This window comes from Moschus berezovskii, chromosome 16 (assembly GCF_049115385.1).
Source record: "Moschus berezovskii isolate FMDL1 chromosome 16, NW_MosBer_1.0, whole genome shotgun sequence".
Classification (NCBI taxonomy): domain Eukaryota; kingdom Metazoa; phylum Chordata; class Mammalia; order Artiodactyla; family Moschidae; genus Moschus; species Moschus berezovskii.
Genome location: NC_142475.1, coordinates 78,468,050 through 78,481,056, shown reverse-complemented (window position 1 = coordinate 78,481,056; position 13,007 = coordinate 78,468,050). Strand labels below are relative to the sequence as shown.

Below are 13,007 nucleotides of genomic sequence, written 5' to 3'. Positions count from 1 at the left end.
CCACTTAATTTTCTAAAATAACCCTCTGAGGTAGGTCTTATTATTATACCACTTTATACACGAGAAAACTGGGTTTCAGAGTTTATGCAGCTTGACTTTTCAGACCTGGGACAGAAGCTTGGGCACTCTGATGCCATGGCTGGCCTCACCCAGCCAAAGTTAAGAACCCAATCAGGCTTCATTTCTCCTCTTTGTAACTAAGAAAACCATACTTTCTGTTTGCTTTATGAAGGCATAGGTAACCAATGATAGCATGGATATAGAATAGGATATAAGAAAAATGATAAGCAACAAAAGTTGACATTAAAGAGCGCCACTCAGGAGAGATCGGTTCAGCCTGCATTCCACAGCATGACTGAAATCTGGTCAAAAAAGCCCACCGGGCAGACTCACTCAGACCCAAGAATACCTGCTCAGCAGACCCACCCTTACACAGAGCTCTTTGCTGGTGACGCTGTCTGCGTGAGGATGCAATGGAAGGACTGAAGAGAAACGTGAAATCATTTGTCCATTTATTCATTAATATGTTGTCAAATTCAGTTTTCTATACACTATGGTGTTTATTCCATTTTCTGTACTATTAGATATACATATTTAAAAAAATATTTAACTTATTTTATGAAGAAATTAAATACTTTCTGAAAAAAAAAAAGCCATTTTATTATTGTTCTCTAGCAATAAACCTAAAACAAGTCTCAATCCACTCAGGCAGCTCACTTAAATACCTCTGTTCGCGGCATTTATTTGAAGACCGGGTTTACACAATTCTACTCTACAGAAGGCTGTTTGACCCTGTTACATAGCATACAGTTAAAGAACATTTTTGTAATAAACATGTTTCTCTTTGATATGATACAGAACAAGTTTTTCACACTTCCCAGCAGTCACTCAAATATATTAAAAATGTTTCCGTCTTTAAAAGGCACACACATTTACAGGTTCAAATCTTTATTGTTTTAAAATTCTACATGTCTTTTACAATACAACATTTTGTTATTTAAATGACCTCTAAATGGTTAATGTACAATGAATATGCTTTTCCTGAAACTGAACCATGAATTACGACCTCGTTGATATGATTCTTCTAAACAGAATAAGAAAATGTTGGGAGGGGCTGTCTGCCACTTGGAGACCACGCCCAGCACACGCCTCCTTGGAGGACCCAGGCGACCATCTGCTCAAAGTGTTTCTCAAGACTGTGGGTATGCCTGATCTTAAAGTCAGTCAGTCGAATTAGAGTTCCTTTTTGTTTTGAAACATCAAAGGGCATTTAAAAAAATAAATGAAACAGTTTGCTTTAGTAATCTACAGAGGCAAATAAAATTATGATTATCTGCATGCAGGAACACTCCTCTTTAAATAGTTCTGAAGAATGTATACATTTTATAAAGAATGTGTTAAAGAGTGCAAGTCTTCTGATACTGGCTTCACAAAAAGACAAATGCTGGTACAGTAACTAACATGGACTATCTAAGTTCAAGCTAATGTATATGTAACAGGCAATTAGCATGGCTAATCGTAGGCCACAATGCACAGGGTATGCCCTTTGAGAAAATGAACAAGTTTGGTCCCCATTTCTAGAGTTACTTGGGTAGAAAAAAACAAAACCATTTTAATTCAGCTCAGAGTTTTGATGAATTTATTGTTCCTAAAGTGTAGCCAGGTAAAAAGTAAATGATATACACCAATGAAGTACATTGTCCTGTTGACTTTTATATAAAAAGATGGCCTGCTGTTTTTGGAGTGATGAAAGAGCACTGTTGGACAAACCAGGAAAACGTCACAGAAGGTCTCAATTTCTTCCGCAAATTATACTTTCTTATTCCATGACACAGCTTTCACTCTGTAAAACTTTGTCCCCAAAGGAACTTTAAATCTGTTTTGTGCCTAAGACAGAAAGAAAAGGGTGATTAAACCAAAGTGCCTAAGTTTTGTCCCATCACACTACTCAAAGCTGGATTACCGGGGGGCGGTCTTTATCAGAGGACATCCACCTCTTACCCGTATGAGTGGAGACTCAGCCACTAATATTAAGGCAAGAGTCGGTGATCACTGATAAAGATACAGTGCCAAGTGAGCCGTATGTCATTACTATGAGCATCAGAGAAAGTCCAGCACCACCCGGCTTGAGTCCTGCTGGTACACGGGGCATAGAGGAGGGTGGGGAAGCTGCTCACTGGGGGTCACTGAGCCCACAGCACCGACACTGCCAACATCACGGTCAGGTGCATCCTGAGCCAGCAACACTTCACTTGTCTCTCCTCAGTGGGGAGGCACTGAGAGTCAGGACGCATCAGCTCTGCCAGCAGACGGATTCATCACCAGCTCCTTTACTGCACAAGAAGCACCAGCAACTCAACACAGAACAGTAACTTGCTGTAGTTTTCCTAGACAGGTTGACAGTTTGTTGGTAATCTAGCTCTATTTTCAGAAGGCAAGTAACACAAATATTCACAAAACTGCTGGTGCAAACTCACATTCATGAAATTCAAGGCCTGACTCAAGTGAACTGAAAGGCCAGGACTAGCACTGCTCCTGACTTCTACATGACACAGCCAGAGAACCTTCTTTCAACTCCTGGGTCTGTAGCTTACCTTTTTGGCCTGGCAGTACTCCTTTTCCATCACTTTTCCAAGGACCCACGGTCTTCGAGACGCACCGGAAGCTATGGAATCAAATCATTAATTTCTTTTTGAAAGTACGATTATAATTACTCATGAAAACAAAACTACCAGAACTTCTCCCAAGTGAAATCACAGAAATGCAAAATGACTTACAAAACAAAACTGGATTCATTTTACTTTAAGTGCAGATGGTAAGTCAATCAGAAGCAAACAATCAGTACAAATCAGGAACAAATAAATCCAGATATTCTAAGCAGCGCAGCAGTGCCACCTACTGTAAGTGCAGACACATGACCTGTTCTGCGGCTGAAAAGAGGCATAAAGCTGATTTTCTAGGTTCAAAGCAAAGCACTGCATTTTTATTTTTGGTACCACAACGTAGTCAGTGCAAAATAAATACCTAAGAATGAAAGAACATCTAAAGGGACTACTTTTCTGAAGGGAAGGAAAAAAGTGTGGAAGGAGACATGATGAAAAAACCCATGTCACAAGCTGAGATACAAGCTCATTCTCTTTTAAAATTCATCCGAAGTTGTCGTTAAAAAAAGTTGATTACAAAAGTATTTGACCAATAATTTATGTTTAGAGTAAAACCTCTGAAATTCCCAAGAGAAGATAAAACTGATTTTATTCTATAAACATTACTTGGCAAGACGTAAATTAACAGATCTCCTGAATAAACCATCAGAAACAATCACATAGACGCCACCATGTGACACAAAGAACCCCTGGGCCACAGGACATGGCGAGTCTATTCTAAGGCCCAGTACAGCACTCCACAGACAAGTCACGGTTTCTGGAAAGAATCATCTAACACAGCAGTCCCCAACCTTTTTTGGCACCAGGGACTGGTTTAGTGGTAGACAATTTTTCTACAGACAGGGGTGCAGATGGTGTCGGAATGATTCAAGCACATTACATTTATTGTGCACTTTATTTCTATTATTACTGTATCAGCTCCACGTGAGATCATCAGGCATTAGATCCCGGAGGTTGGGGACTCCTGGTCTAACAGTAAAGTCCAAGGAGTGACAAGTACCCCTGGTCAAGGGCATAATACCCTGGTCAAAAAAAACGTAAAAAAAAAAAAAAGAAAGAAAAACTTCAGTTCATGGTTTTCAAGGTACAAAACTAGTAAATTAAACTGCAACTATCTTGTCTCACTTTCTGTGGTTACACTCTACATAACCCACCAACAACAGCCACAGAGGCAGTGGCCAAGTTCAAAACTGACATCTGACCACTCCAAACAGGAAGTGGAGTGAAGTGAAAGTCACTCAGTCGTGTCTGACTCTTTGTGACCCCATGGACTATACAGTCCATGGAATTCTCCAGACCAAACAGGAACATCAAACCAAATGGATACAGTCTTTCTATTTAGGCAAAGTATTCCAGGGTGTCTATTATGTTCTTTTTGAGTTCTTTTAAAGGTCAATGTACCAGATAACTGTAATATACTAACCACAACTTGGTATATTTTAACAAAGCTCATTGCTTTGAAAAGAAAATGAAAGTACTGACAAGTTTAATAACGAAAAACAAGGTAGAAACACAGAATGATATGTTGCACAGAAGAGACATTTTATAATTTAAAAGAATTTATTTTCACAAAAACAGGGAAAGTGCCCTTATAAACAAATGAGCACATTATATTCAAGCTTACATAGGTATGAGCATTTTAACAGTACAATCCTGCTGTCGCCAGGGAATGAGATAACTGGCCCGACTGCATTAGCTGCACTCAGGCTGAACTGTCAACAGAACCCAGTAAAATAATCTGGATAATGCAGACCAAATAAAAACAAACAAAAAAGCAGATGGAAGCACAGCTCTCTCTTGCCTATGTAACTCTGACACAGTTAGACAAGCACACTCTGGGTTTATGTCTCAGTGTGACACTTACCGCCCTCTCCCGGCCTGAGGTCCAGGGCGGGCAGGGACTCCGCGTGCAGGAAGTACAGGGTGGGGCTCACCGTGAAGAGCACGTAGTTGTCGTGGCGCTCGTCCAAGATGATGAGCACCAGGTCGCCCACCTGGAAACTGAGCAGAGGAGCAGCTTCAGTCACCTGAGAAGCCACCATCACCCCGCCTCAACGCTCTGCTCATGGACGCTGCAGGGCCCAACCAACGTTCAGTTATCAATGCAACAGCAGATGTCTCAGCTACATGACTGCTCATAGGAGTGCTGGACATACACATATGTTCAAAGGCTAACACCAGCAACTATCAGAGACCAACATAATCTACTGGTTAAGAAAACAACCACACACACACACACACAGCTTGGGTGAGGAGGAAAAAGAATACCCAAATTCACCTAGTTACGGGAAGAAGGTACTCATCCAAACCTAGTATTTTACAACAACGCACACAAATGGAGGGGAGCAAACGAGTAGTCGCGGTGAGGAGGAAGCGCTAATTGTCCAACAGTGCTGCTCCAGGCTCTGAGGAGAGCCCCCTCAGTCTGGAAGGAGAGGTAGTAAGAAGACCAGGTGTGATGGCCTGGAGTTTCAGATGGCGTCTGTCTGTCTCCTCAGGGTCCTTCAGAATTGTCTTTGCAATACCAGTTCAAAGTTAATCTGGATCTCAGACAATAGTGGTCCTGAACCTGATAAATCATTAACATCACTAGGGAAACTCTACAAAGATAACAGTCTTTCCTTCATTAACTGTTTATCTCAAAATTAACTGCCTGCCTAAAAGAATAGGACCAGACATGTTCTGGACAAACATCAGAAGACAACACCTCAAAAGGGAAGGTGGGCTTCTCAGAGATGGCATTTTTGTTTTAAGCTCATCTCTCTCATTTTTTGAAAGACTGTAAGTTGATTTGACTTGACGTAGGGATTTGACAGCTGGTAGGGAAAGATAGATACACTCAGCCCTTTCAAATCACTGAGTTTAATGTCAGCAACCCAGACATTCAGTTGACAGATCTACTACAGACAAAAAAATCTTGCTTATTTTTTAAGTCAGTGCTGCTAAGCAGTGCATTATTGATGTGTAGCATATCAATAAAACAAAGTCTGAGAAATAAAAAGAATAAACACTGCAACTTAAAAAACCAAGAGTCTCCAATTTAAAATGAAAAAGACGAAGGTGGTAAAAGGGATTTAAAAGAGGTAGCAGCAACTGAAGAGGCTTCAGGAATGCAATGTAAGTGACAATTAAAGCTAGGACAGGAAGGACTTCCAATACAATCCCAATGTCCCCAAATCCCAATGCAGGAGACACAAGAGACCTAGGTTTGATCCCTGCGTGGGGATGATCCCCTGGAGAAGGAATCCAATATTCTTGTTGTGGGAAAGCCCATGGACAGAGGAGCCTGGTGGACTACAGTCCAAAGGGTCAAAAAGAGTCGGACACGACTGGGCACAACAATGTCCCCAAAATAATACAGGAAAACCTCGCTTTTCAATTAAAAAAATATTAATTACGAATAAATGTGTAACACGCTGCTTATGAAAATGAGGTTGAAGGGTTACAGTCACTGAAACACATTTTCATGAACAATTCAGTACTATTCAATTTGGTAATTTTTTTCACAGAAAAAAGATCATGAAACACAAACACAATACTTACTCTCTAATGGCTATCTTCTCAGAATGCCTTGAGGATACGGAAGACATGCTCTGAGACATCTGGAAGAGAACAGTTCAAAGCTTGCAAGAGTCAAGTGTTCTCTCCCGGCACTTTTTAGGCCTGATTGCAAACACCTCTTCCACTATGCTGTGTGGTCACCGTCTGCGTCCCAGCTTTCAGGGCCCAAACTCACATGCTTCATTAATGCAATGCCTTTCCTTAACAGTTACTCTCAGTGTACAAATTCACCTACACTTCTATTTATGCTATCTTAATAAAATTTGGCTGGATTAAAAACTGGATAGAGAATTATTTCATCAATAAACAGATACTTAATCCTAACAAATACCAGAAGGAAGGAGCTGATGATTTCAATAAGAGTTTACAGCCCATGATTTTGAGCAAGCAGCAGCCCAGGAAAGGCCTGCCTACCGACCTCCCCGGCAAGCACCCGAGTGGAAGGGGGCGGGGCTAACTGGTCTCAGTCGGGCTTCAGCCCACTTCCCACATTGTTACTTGACACAGGGGACGTGGGTCCCAAGGTCTGGGGGTCAGAAAGGATGGCAGGGACACCTAACCCTCCCAAGCAGAGTGGCCCAACTCTAGTCACACGAACCAAGGACAGATAAATGGCTTTCCGTCTTAAACACTGAACACTTAAACACTTAAACACCTACAGTGTCCTGAGCACTGCCCACTGCTCTGGAAGCACAGTGGACACAGTGACGACGCCCTCCAAGCAGACTGTCCTCCCCCAGGGACGCAGCCCAGAGCACATGGGGAGCCCCTGTGGCAGCAACTTCTCCATGTCTTCCTGAAAGGATCTGCTTCACTTACACAAACAGCAAATAGCCTTAAAGCTGCTGCGGTCATAAGTTCAGGACTGACGGTTTGGCAGTTGCGGAAGTAACGTGGAAGCTTTGCTGCTTGAGTTAAGACAGGCACACGCAAGAAACTGGATGCCTCCTTACAAGACACTTTACTTTAAAATAACTCCACTCTAATCAGTGCCTTAAGGTTTTCAACACAGGCCTCAAACTGCTCCCACTTCCTCATAAATCGTAATCATTAGAGTATGAAAAATGAAGCAACTGCTTTATTAAAGCACATAAGACTGACTTGTAAAACTGATGAGTCAACGAAACGTACCAGGAATGAATTAATCAAACCACACAACTTTCTGATCTTCATAATGAAATGTGACACAAACAGTTTAAATGTTAAGATCAACTGGGCGAGAAACCTTACCAGTCTCTGATTTAACCGCTTGTTCTCTTCTTCTTTCAACTGTAGTGTCTGCAGAGAAGAGAAAGAGAGACCATGGTTTATGCTCATAAATACTCAAATCCAAACAAAATGGACTAATGCTGATCTCTAGTATAAAAAGATCTTGGGGATATTCTTTTCTAGGGAGTCTCTCCAACTGTTTTATTTACTGGCATAAAAGGCAATTGGAATAATTTTTAGGTATATTTCCACAAGTCAGGTGTTCTCAAAATTTAATCTGCATCAGAAGCCCTCAAGGACTTGCGAATATACACTAACTATCGAGATCTGTCCCCAGAGGCTGTGTTAGGAGGTGTGGCCCAGGAGATGGGACCCACAGTTACACAGGCAAGCAGACGTGATGACCCTTCACTAACAAGAGCACGGGGGAGACCCGAGCAACAAGAGCACATGTCTGCACAGTTCAGACTCCGAATCCTCAGACAGTTATCGTATGGAGAGCAAAAGAAACTGTTAAAAATCGTCAAAGCCTAAGCAATGAAAAGTGCTCTATGAACAAAGAAAGGCAAGTCTGCAACTAAGAAGAAACCCTTATTGCCATTTTTTCCTGTTCACCTCAATCAATCCCTAGAAAAAACCTAACTTTTCTTCATTATTCACATATTCTATTTTTGCCCCATTTTGGAAAATACTTAATACTTAATTTTTGAAAATTAGTAATGAGAATTCACATTTAAACTGTGTTGCTGAATCCTGAACTGTTACCAGCCACTATGATTAGAGCCGACAGAGCTTCTCAAAAATAACCACAAAATAACCATTAAAAAGATCTAATATAAACACAACAAAGCCTGTTCTCGTGTAAGGTCACTTCACTGTGATCCAGAGTGAAGGCCTTACCCACTATGCTTCAACATGGACAAAACACACTTACTCGTTCCAACAGCATTATCCGCTGTCTTTCTTCAGAGAGCACGTGGACGTTTTCTCTAAGAGAAAATGACTTACTTTAGCCATACTGACAAATAAAACTGTAACATACTCGGAATGCACACTGAGGTGGTCTGAGACATGTGTACTGTGCAACGCTAATCCACACCCCCCTCACCTCACATGACTACCTCCTCCCTGCACCCACAGTCTTGGGGAAACCACGCTCCTCCTCTCTACTTCCACCTGTATGACTTTCATTTCAGATTTTACGTGAAAGTAACCACTCCAACCACCACGGCCTCAGCCCCATGAACACACCTGAGCCTCTGGTAACCCCTGCTCCCCAAAGCTATGGGCTCAACCCTGGAACCCCTGCAGACACCAGTCCGGCAGCCCTTCGTGGCTATCCGTGGATACTGCAGGGACACCAAGGCACCCTGTGAAACATGCCAATATGGGCTCCCACAGATAACCAGTGATGTTAACACAGGCTGTGCCATAAACAATCCACCGGGTCCAGCTCTCGGGTCTGCAGGCTGCAGTCACCACCAGGGCTGCCCAGCCCTCCCACCCTCAGTGCTGGCTGGCCATTCCTGAACAGGAGGACGGAGCACTCACTGGACAGACATCGTGCTGGTCTCCATGGCTGAGTCTGGCCTCCCCTCACCAAGGGTGTCCAGGGCCTCCACTGGGGGCTCGGGCGCACAGGCCCCATACAACTCCGGGGCTGCGGCCACACCCGGGGAGGGCATGAAGGCGCCACCCCGCAGCCGGCTGACCTCCTCCTCCAGTCGCTTCTTCTCCTCCAGCAGACGCGCGCGGTCCTCTGACAGGGACTCGATCAAATCTGTAGCCGGGGGTGGGGACAGGGTTACCCATGGCGCGCATCGATCAGAGCCAAAGATGCCACGCTCCTGAGGCCCACTCACCTTTGTCCCGCTCCTGCTGCTGCATTGTGCTCTTGAGCTTATCACTGAGATCATTGATTATGTTTTCTTTCCTCATTTTCTCTCTTGTTAAAACGGTGTTGAAATTGGTCTGGAACAACAGAACGAGAACCACTCACATGATCTGCACGCACAGCACAGTGACAGACACAAAAAACACACTACATCTATTTCTGGTGGTACGTCTCAACATGGAGAAGAAAAGTATCATTCACAAAGTGACATTTACTTTTAAATACAAATGCCAGCTCATCACATGAATAAGAATTAACAGCACACAATTTAGAAGAAAACTTCACAGCTTAGAGGAAAAAAAACTCAAATATTATCTATGTAGTAGTATAAACACTTTCATTGGCAAAAATTAATGTGATGTGAAGACGTTAAATGATTTTGACAAGATCAGCGAAGAAGCCAGGAAGTCAGGAACAGAATTTACATTTCTTCATTTCTAAACTAGGTCTGTTTCCTTTTCGAAGTACTCATGTGAAATAATGACCATTAAAAAGAAAATGCTTTTAAATATGAAGATACTTAGCAAATACCAACAGGATCAATGTAGGAAAAGTCACACTTAAGACAGCAGAAACCTCAGTTACACAGACACACTTGTTAACCTTCTCAGTCCGGGAATCCACACACCTGCTGCTCAGCAATCAAAGATGTTCGAACATTCTGCATCTCCTCATTCTTCCTTTTCTCCTGCTCTTCAAGTTGTTCTAGAAACTTAGCTTTTTCTTCCTGGAGCTTTTCTTGAAGTTCAGCAACTAGGCTTGAAGAATCTTCTCTGGTAGATTCCATGGCATGACTTTAAAAATTAAATACAGTGTTACATTTTTTCCCCAGTATTACAGATATTTTAACCTAACAGTAGTTAACTGGTGTTAAAAGATCTTTCTATGTCAACTCTCGCTTTTTATCCACCAACAGAAGAGAAACAAATGCCAGGGAAAAGCCTAATACAGATCACATACTCCCAGCAGTGGGACTGAGTGGTTATATCCGATATTCAGGATAATCAGTTTCTACAGCAAAAGGCAACACTGTCAATATAAAAATCAACATACTTCAAGGGTTCAGCTTCAAATTCTAGTTTTACCTTTCCTGTAACTGCCAGACACAGGACTGAGAGTTGAATAAAAATACACCTGCAGAACACATCTGTTGAAGAGCTTTCATTTTTTAAACAGGCTGTGGTTCATTTTGTTAGCTAATGAATAGATACCCTTAAACTAAAGCGAAACTTAAATGTGTACACATAGCAAACTGACATATGCCTGAATTCAGAGTCACTTCTCTCAGAACTTGCTCACCTCCAAGGGGTGTTGAGGGTCGGCGAGAAAGCACAAGCCTAACCTGCTGGTTATTTTATCTGCTTTCAAACTCACAATCCTCTACATCGGAATGCTTGTCAAGAAGTAGATAATCTCATCCAAGGTGTTAAAATATCCCCGGCTCAGGAGAAAGACTGTAAACATTTCCACACTATCCTAGCAACCAAGTCAGTGGAGGGTTTTAAATGTACATTTATTCAATTTAAAAGGACACTTCAATGTTTTTCAAAGTTTCTCCTTTGGGGCTGGGAAGGGGGTGGATTAAAAATCACAGGCAGCATCAATTCAAGGTCACTGACGAACCAAGATGGAGCCAGGCGGGCTTCATAAAGAAGCTCACTAAGAAAACAGACTTAGGATAAAATAAGCCATACTCAGGGCTTACTTGTGAGCACCTCTTCATACTGTCTGCCTAACATCTACTTTGTGCAGGTTTTAAGTGACACGCCTTGAAGAAGTACCCCTACAGTTACAGGGTAAGCCAACTATTGTGTGGAAAACAAAAAGCCAAGTTCCAGGCAAGTAGGCAGGGCAGAGGGAAGAGAATGAGGTTAGAGGCGAGGGGGAGGCAGGTCACAAGTCTAACTGGACTACTGTAATATTCAAGATGAAGAAGCAATAAGGTCCTGTTGTACAGGGAACTCTATTCAATATCCTGGGATACGCCTTAATGGAGAAGAATATACATATGCTTAACTGCATCACTTTGCCACATAGCAGAAATCAGGATAACAATGTACATCAACTATTAAAATGTTAATTGTGTCCGACTCTTTGTGACTCCATTGACTGCAGCCCGCCAGGCTCCTCTATCCATGGAATTTTCCAGGCAAGAATGCTGGAGTGGGTAGCCAATCCCTCGTCCAAGGGATCTTCCCAACACTGCAGGCAGATTCTTTATGGTCTGAGCCATGGGGCTTCAGATTATACTTCAACTATGCGTCAATAAAATAAATTTTTTAAGTTAAAAACAAAGTAAGTCCCTGGCAATCCAGTGGTTAAAACTCCATGCTTCCAAAGTAGAGAGCACAGGTTTGATCCCTGATCAGGGAACTAAGATCTCACACGTGCTGGCATGGCCAAAAATAAATTAATTTCTTAAATTAGAGAAAAGAAAAGGAATTAGCAATTACTTGAGCTATCAGGGCAAGATACAGTGGGTGAGCTATCAGGGGCATGAGCCATGAGAACCCACAGCTTGTCAATACAAGATTTCTAAGTGTACAGCAGTTCAGGCACACGGGATGGCCTGTCCAAGGTGAGGGTGAGGATTTCTGAGACCCAGAGGCAGGACAGAGCACATCTGAGTTGCTGCTCCAGCTCCTCCACGGAATACCTGTGCAGCCCCTGCTGTGGGAGCATTCCCCCCCACCCCACCCCTCCTACCCGCTACCGCCCCACTGCCAACCCGTGTGGCTGCTGTGCCAAAATGGACACTGAACGGAGCTCTGGCAAGTCCTACGGGAGAACCATGGTTGAGGCCCTTCGGATTCTGAAGCAGGGAACCTGGCTTCAGGCTTGTACCTGGTCTGTGGAGACTGACCCCTGCCATGGTCTCCTCAGTTACCATAAAGTGGACACAGCCTCACTCCTGGAGCAAGGACACTCTGACATGGTGGACACAAGGTGGGGTCCACATGAGTCCCGACAGCACTGGGCAGGTATGGAGGGGCTTCCGTCCCCCAAAGGCAGCCACAGCAAGCCTGCAGGAAAGATGCTGCAGGAGGGCCCAGTGTCCAGAGATTCTCAGAGGACTCCAAAGCATGATGAGAAGGGGCTGGATGAGAAGGGGTGCAGTGTCTGGGCAGTAGCCCGTGAGGACCGAATACTGTGCACCACACACATCACTGGCCCCTTGAGGACCCTGGTGCCACCGGCCTCCCTGGCCTTCTGCAGTGACTGCCTCAACCTCTGCGTCCCCCAGGCTCTGAGGACACTCAGAGGTCCAGTTCCTCTAAGAGCCTCCAATCCCTCCAGAAAACATAAATAAAGAGCTTCTGTTTTCAAAACAAACTTGGAGGTTCAACTGTGCACCAGGTTATGAACAGTATACAGCAGGTAGTCAATCACAAGAGACTGGGTAAAAGTGATAAGAAGTAGCTGGAGGTTAAATTACATAAAACACATACACCTATACAGATATTCTCTTGGAAGAATTAATGATAGAACCAACTAATGATGCTCTAGAAATTGTTTATTAGGCCACAAACCCCCTCAATAAATTTTAATGAGTAGAAATACCAAAGACCATTTTCTCTGATCAAAGGCAGTAACATCAATAATAAAACAATAATAAAAAGGCAAAAAACCCCACCACTGTATAAAACCCAGAATTTAACATTATCTTTTGCATCACAGAG

General features: G+C 43.0%; 1 protein-coding gene across 3 annotated transcripts in view; it reads right to left on the bottom strand.

Moving 5' to 3' along the window:
• Positions 1-931: 931 nt before the first annotated feature.
• RB1CC1 (RB1 inducible coiled-coil 1) overlaps positions 932-13,007 on the bottom strand; it is a 40,137-nt gene continuing 28,061 nt past the window's right edge. For all 3 annotated transcript variants that reach the window (XM_055431657.2, XM_055431656.2, XM_088844469.1), the window contains 9 exons: positions 9,956-10,121; positions 9,296-9,404; positions 8,985-9,213; positions 8,368-8,422; positions 7,455-7,502; positions 6,207-6,265; positions 4,528-4,664; positions 2,595-2,665; positions 932-1,887 (listed from right to left, as the gene is read on the bottom strand). In XM_055431657.2, the coding sequence (XP_055287632.2) occupies positions 1,810-1,887; positions 2,595-2,665; positions 4,528-4,664; positions 6,207-6,265; positions 7,455-7,502; positions 8,368-8,422; positions 8,985-9,213; positions 9,296-9,404; positions 9,956-10,121 (952 nt within the window). In that variant the 3' untranslated portion in view covers positions 932-1,809. The remainder of the gene's footprint in view (positions 1,888-2,594; positions 2,666-4,527; positions 4,665-6,206; positions 6,266-7,454; positions 7,503-8,367; positions 8,423-8,984; positions 9,214-9,295; positions 9,405-9,955; positions 10,122-13,007) is intronic.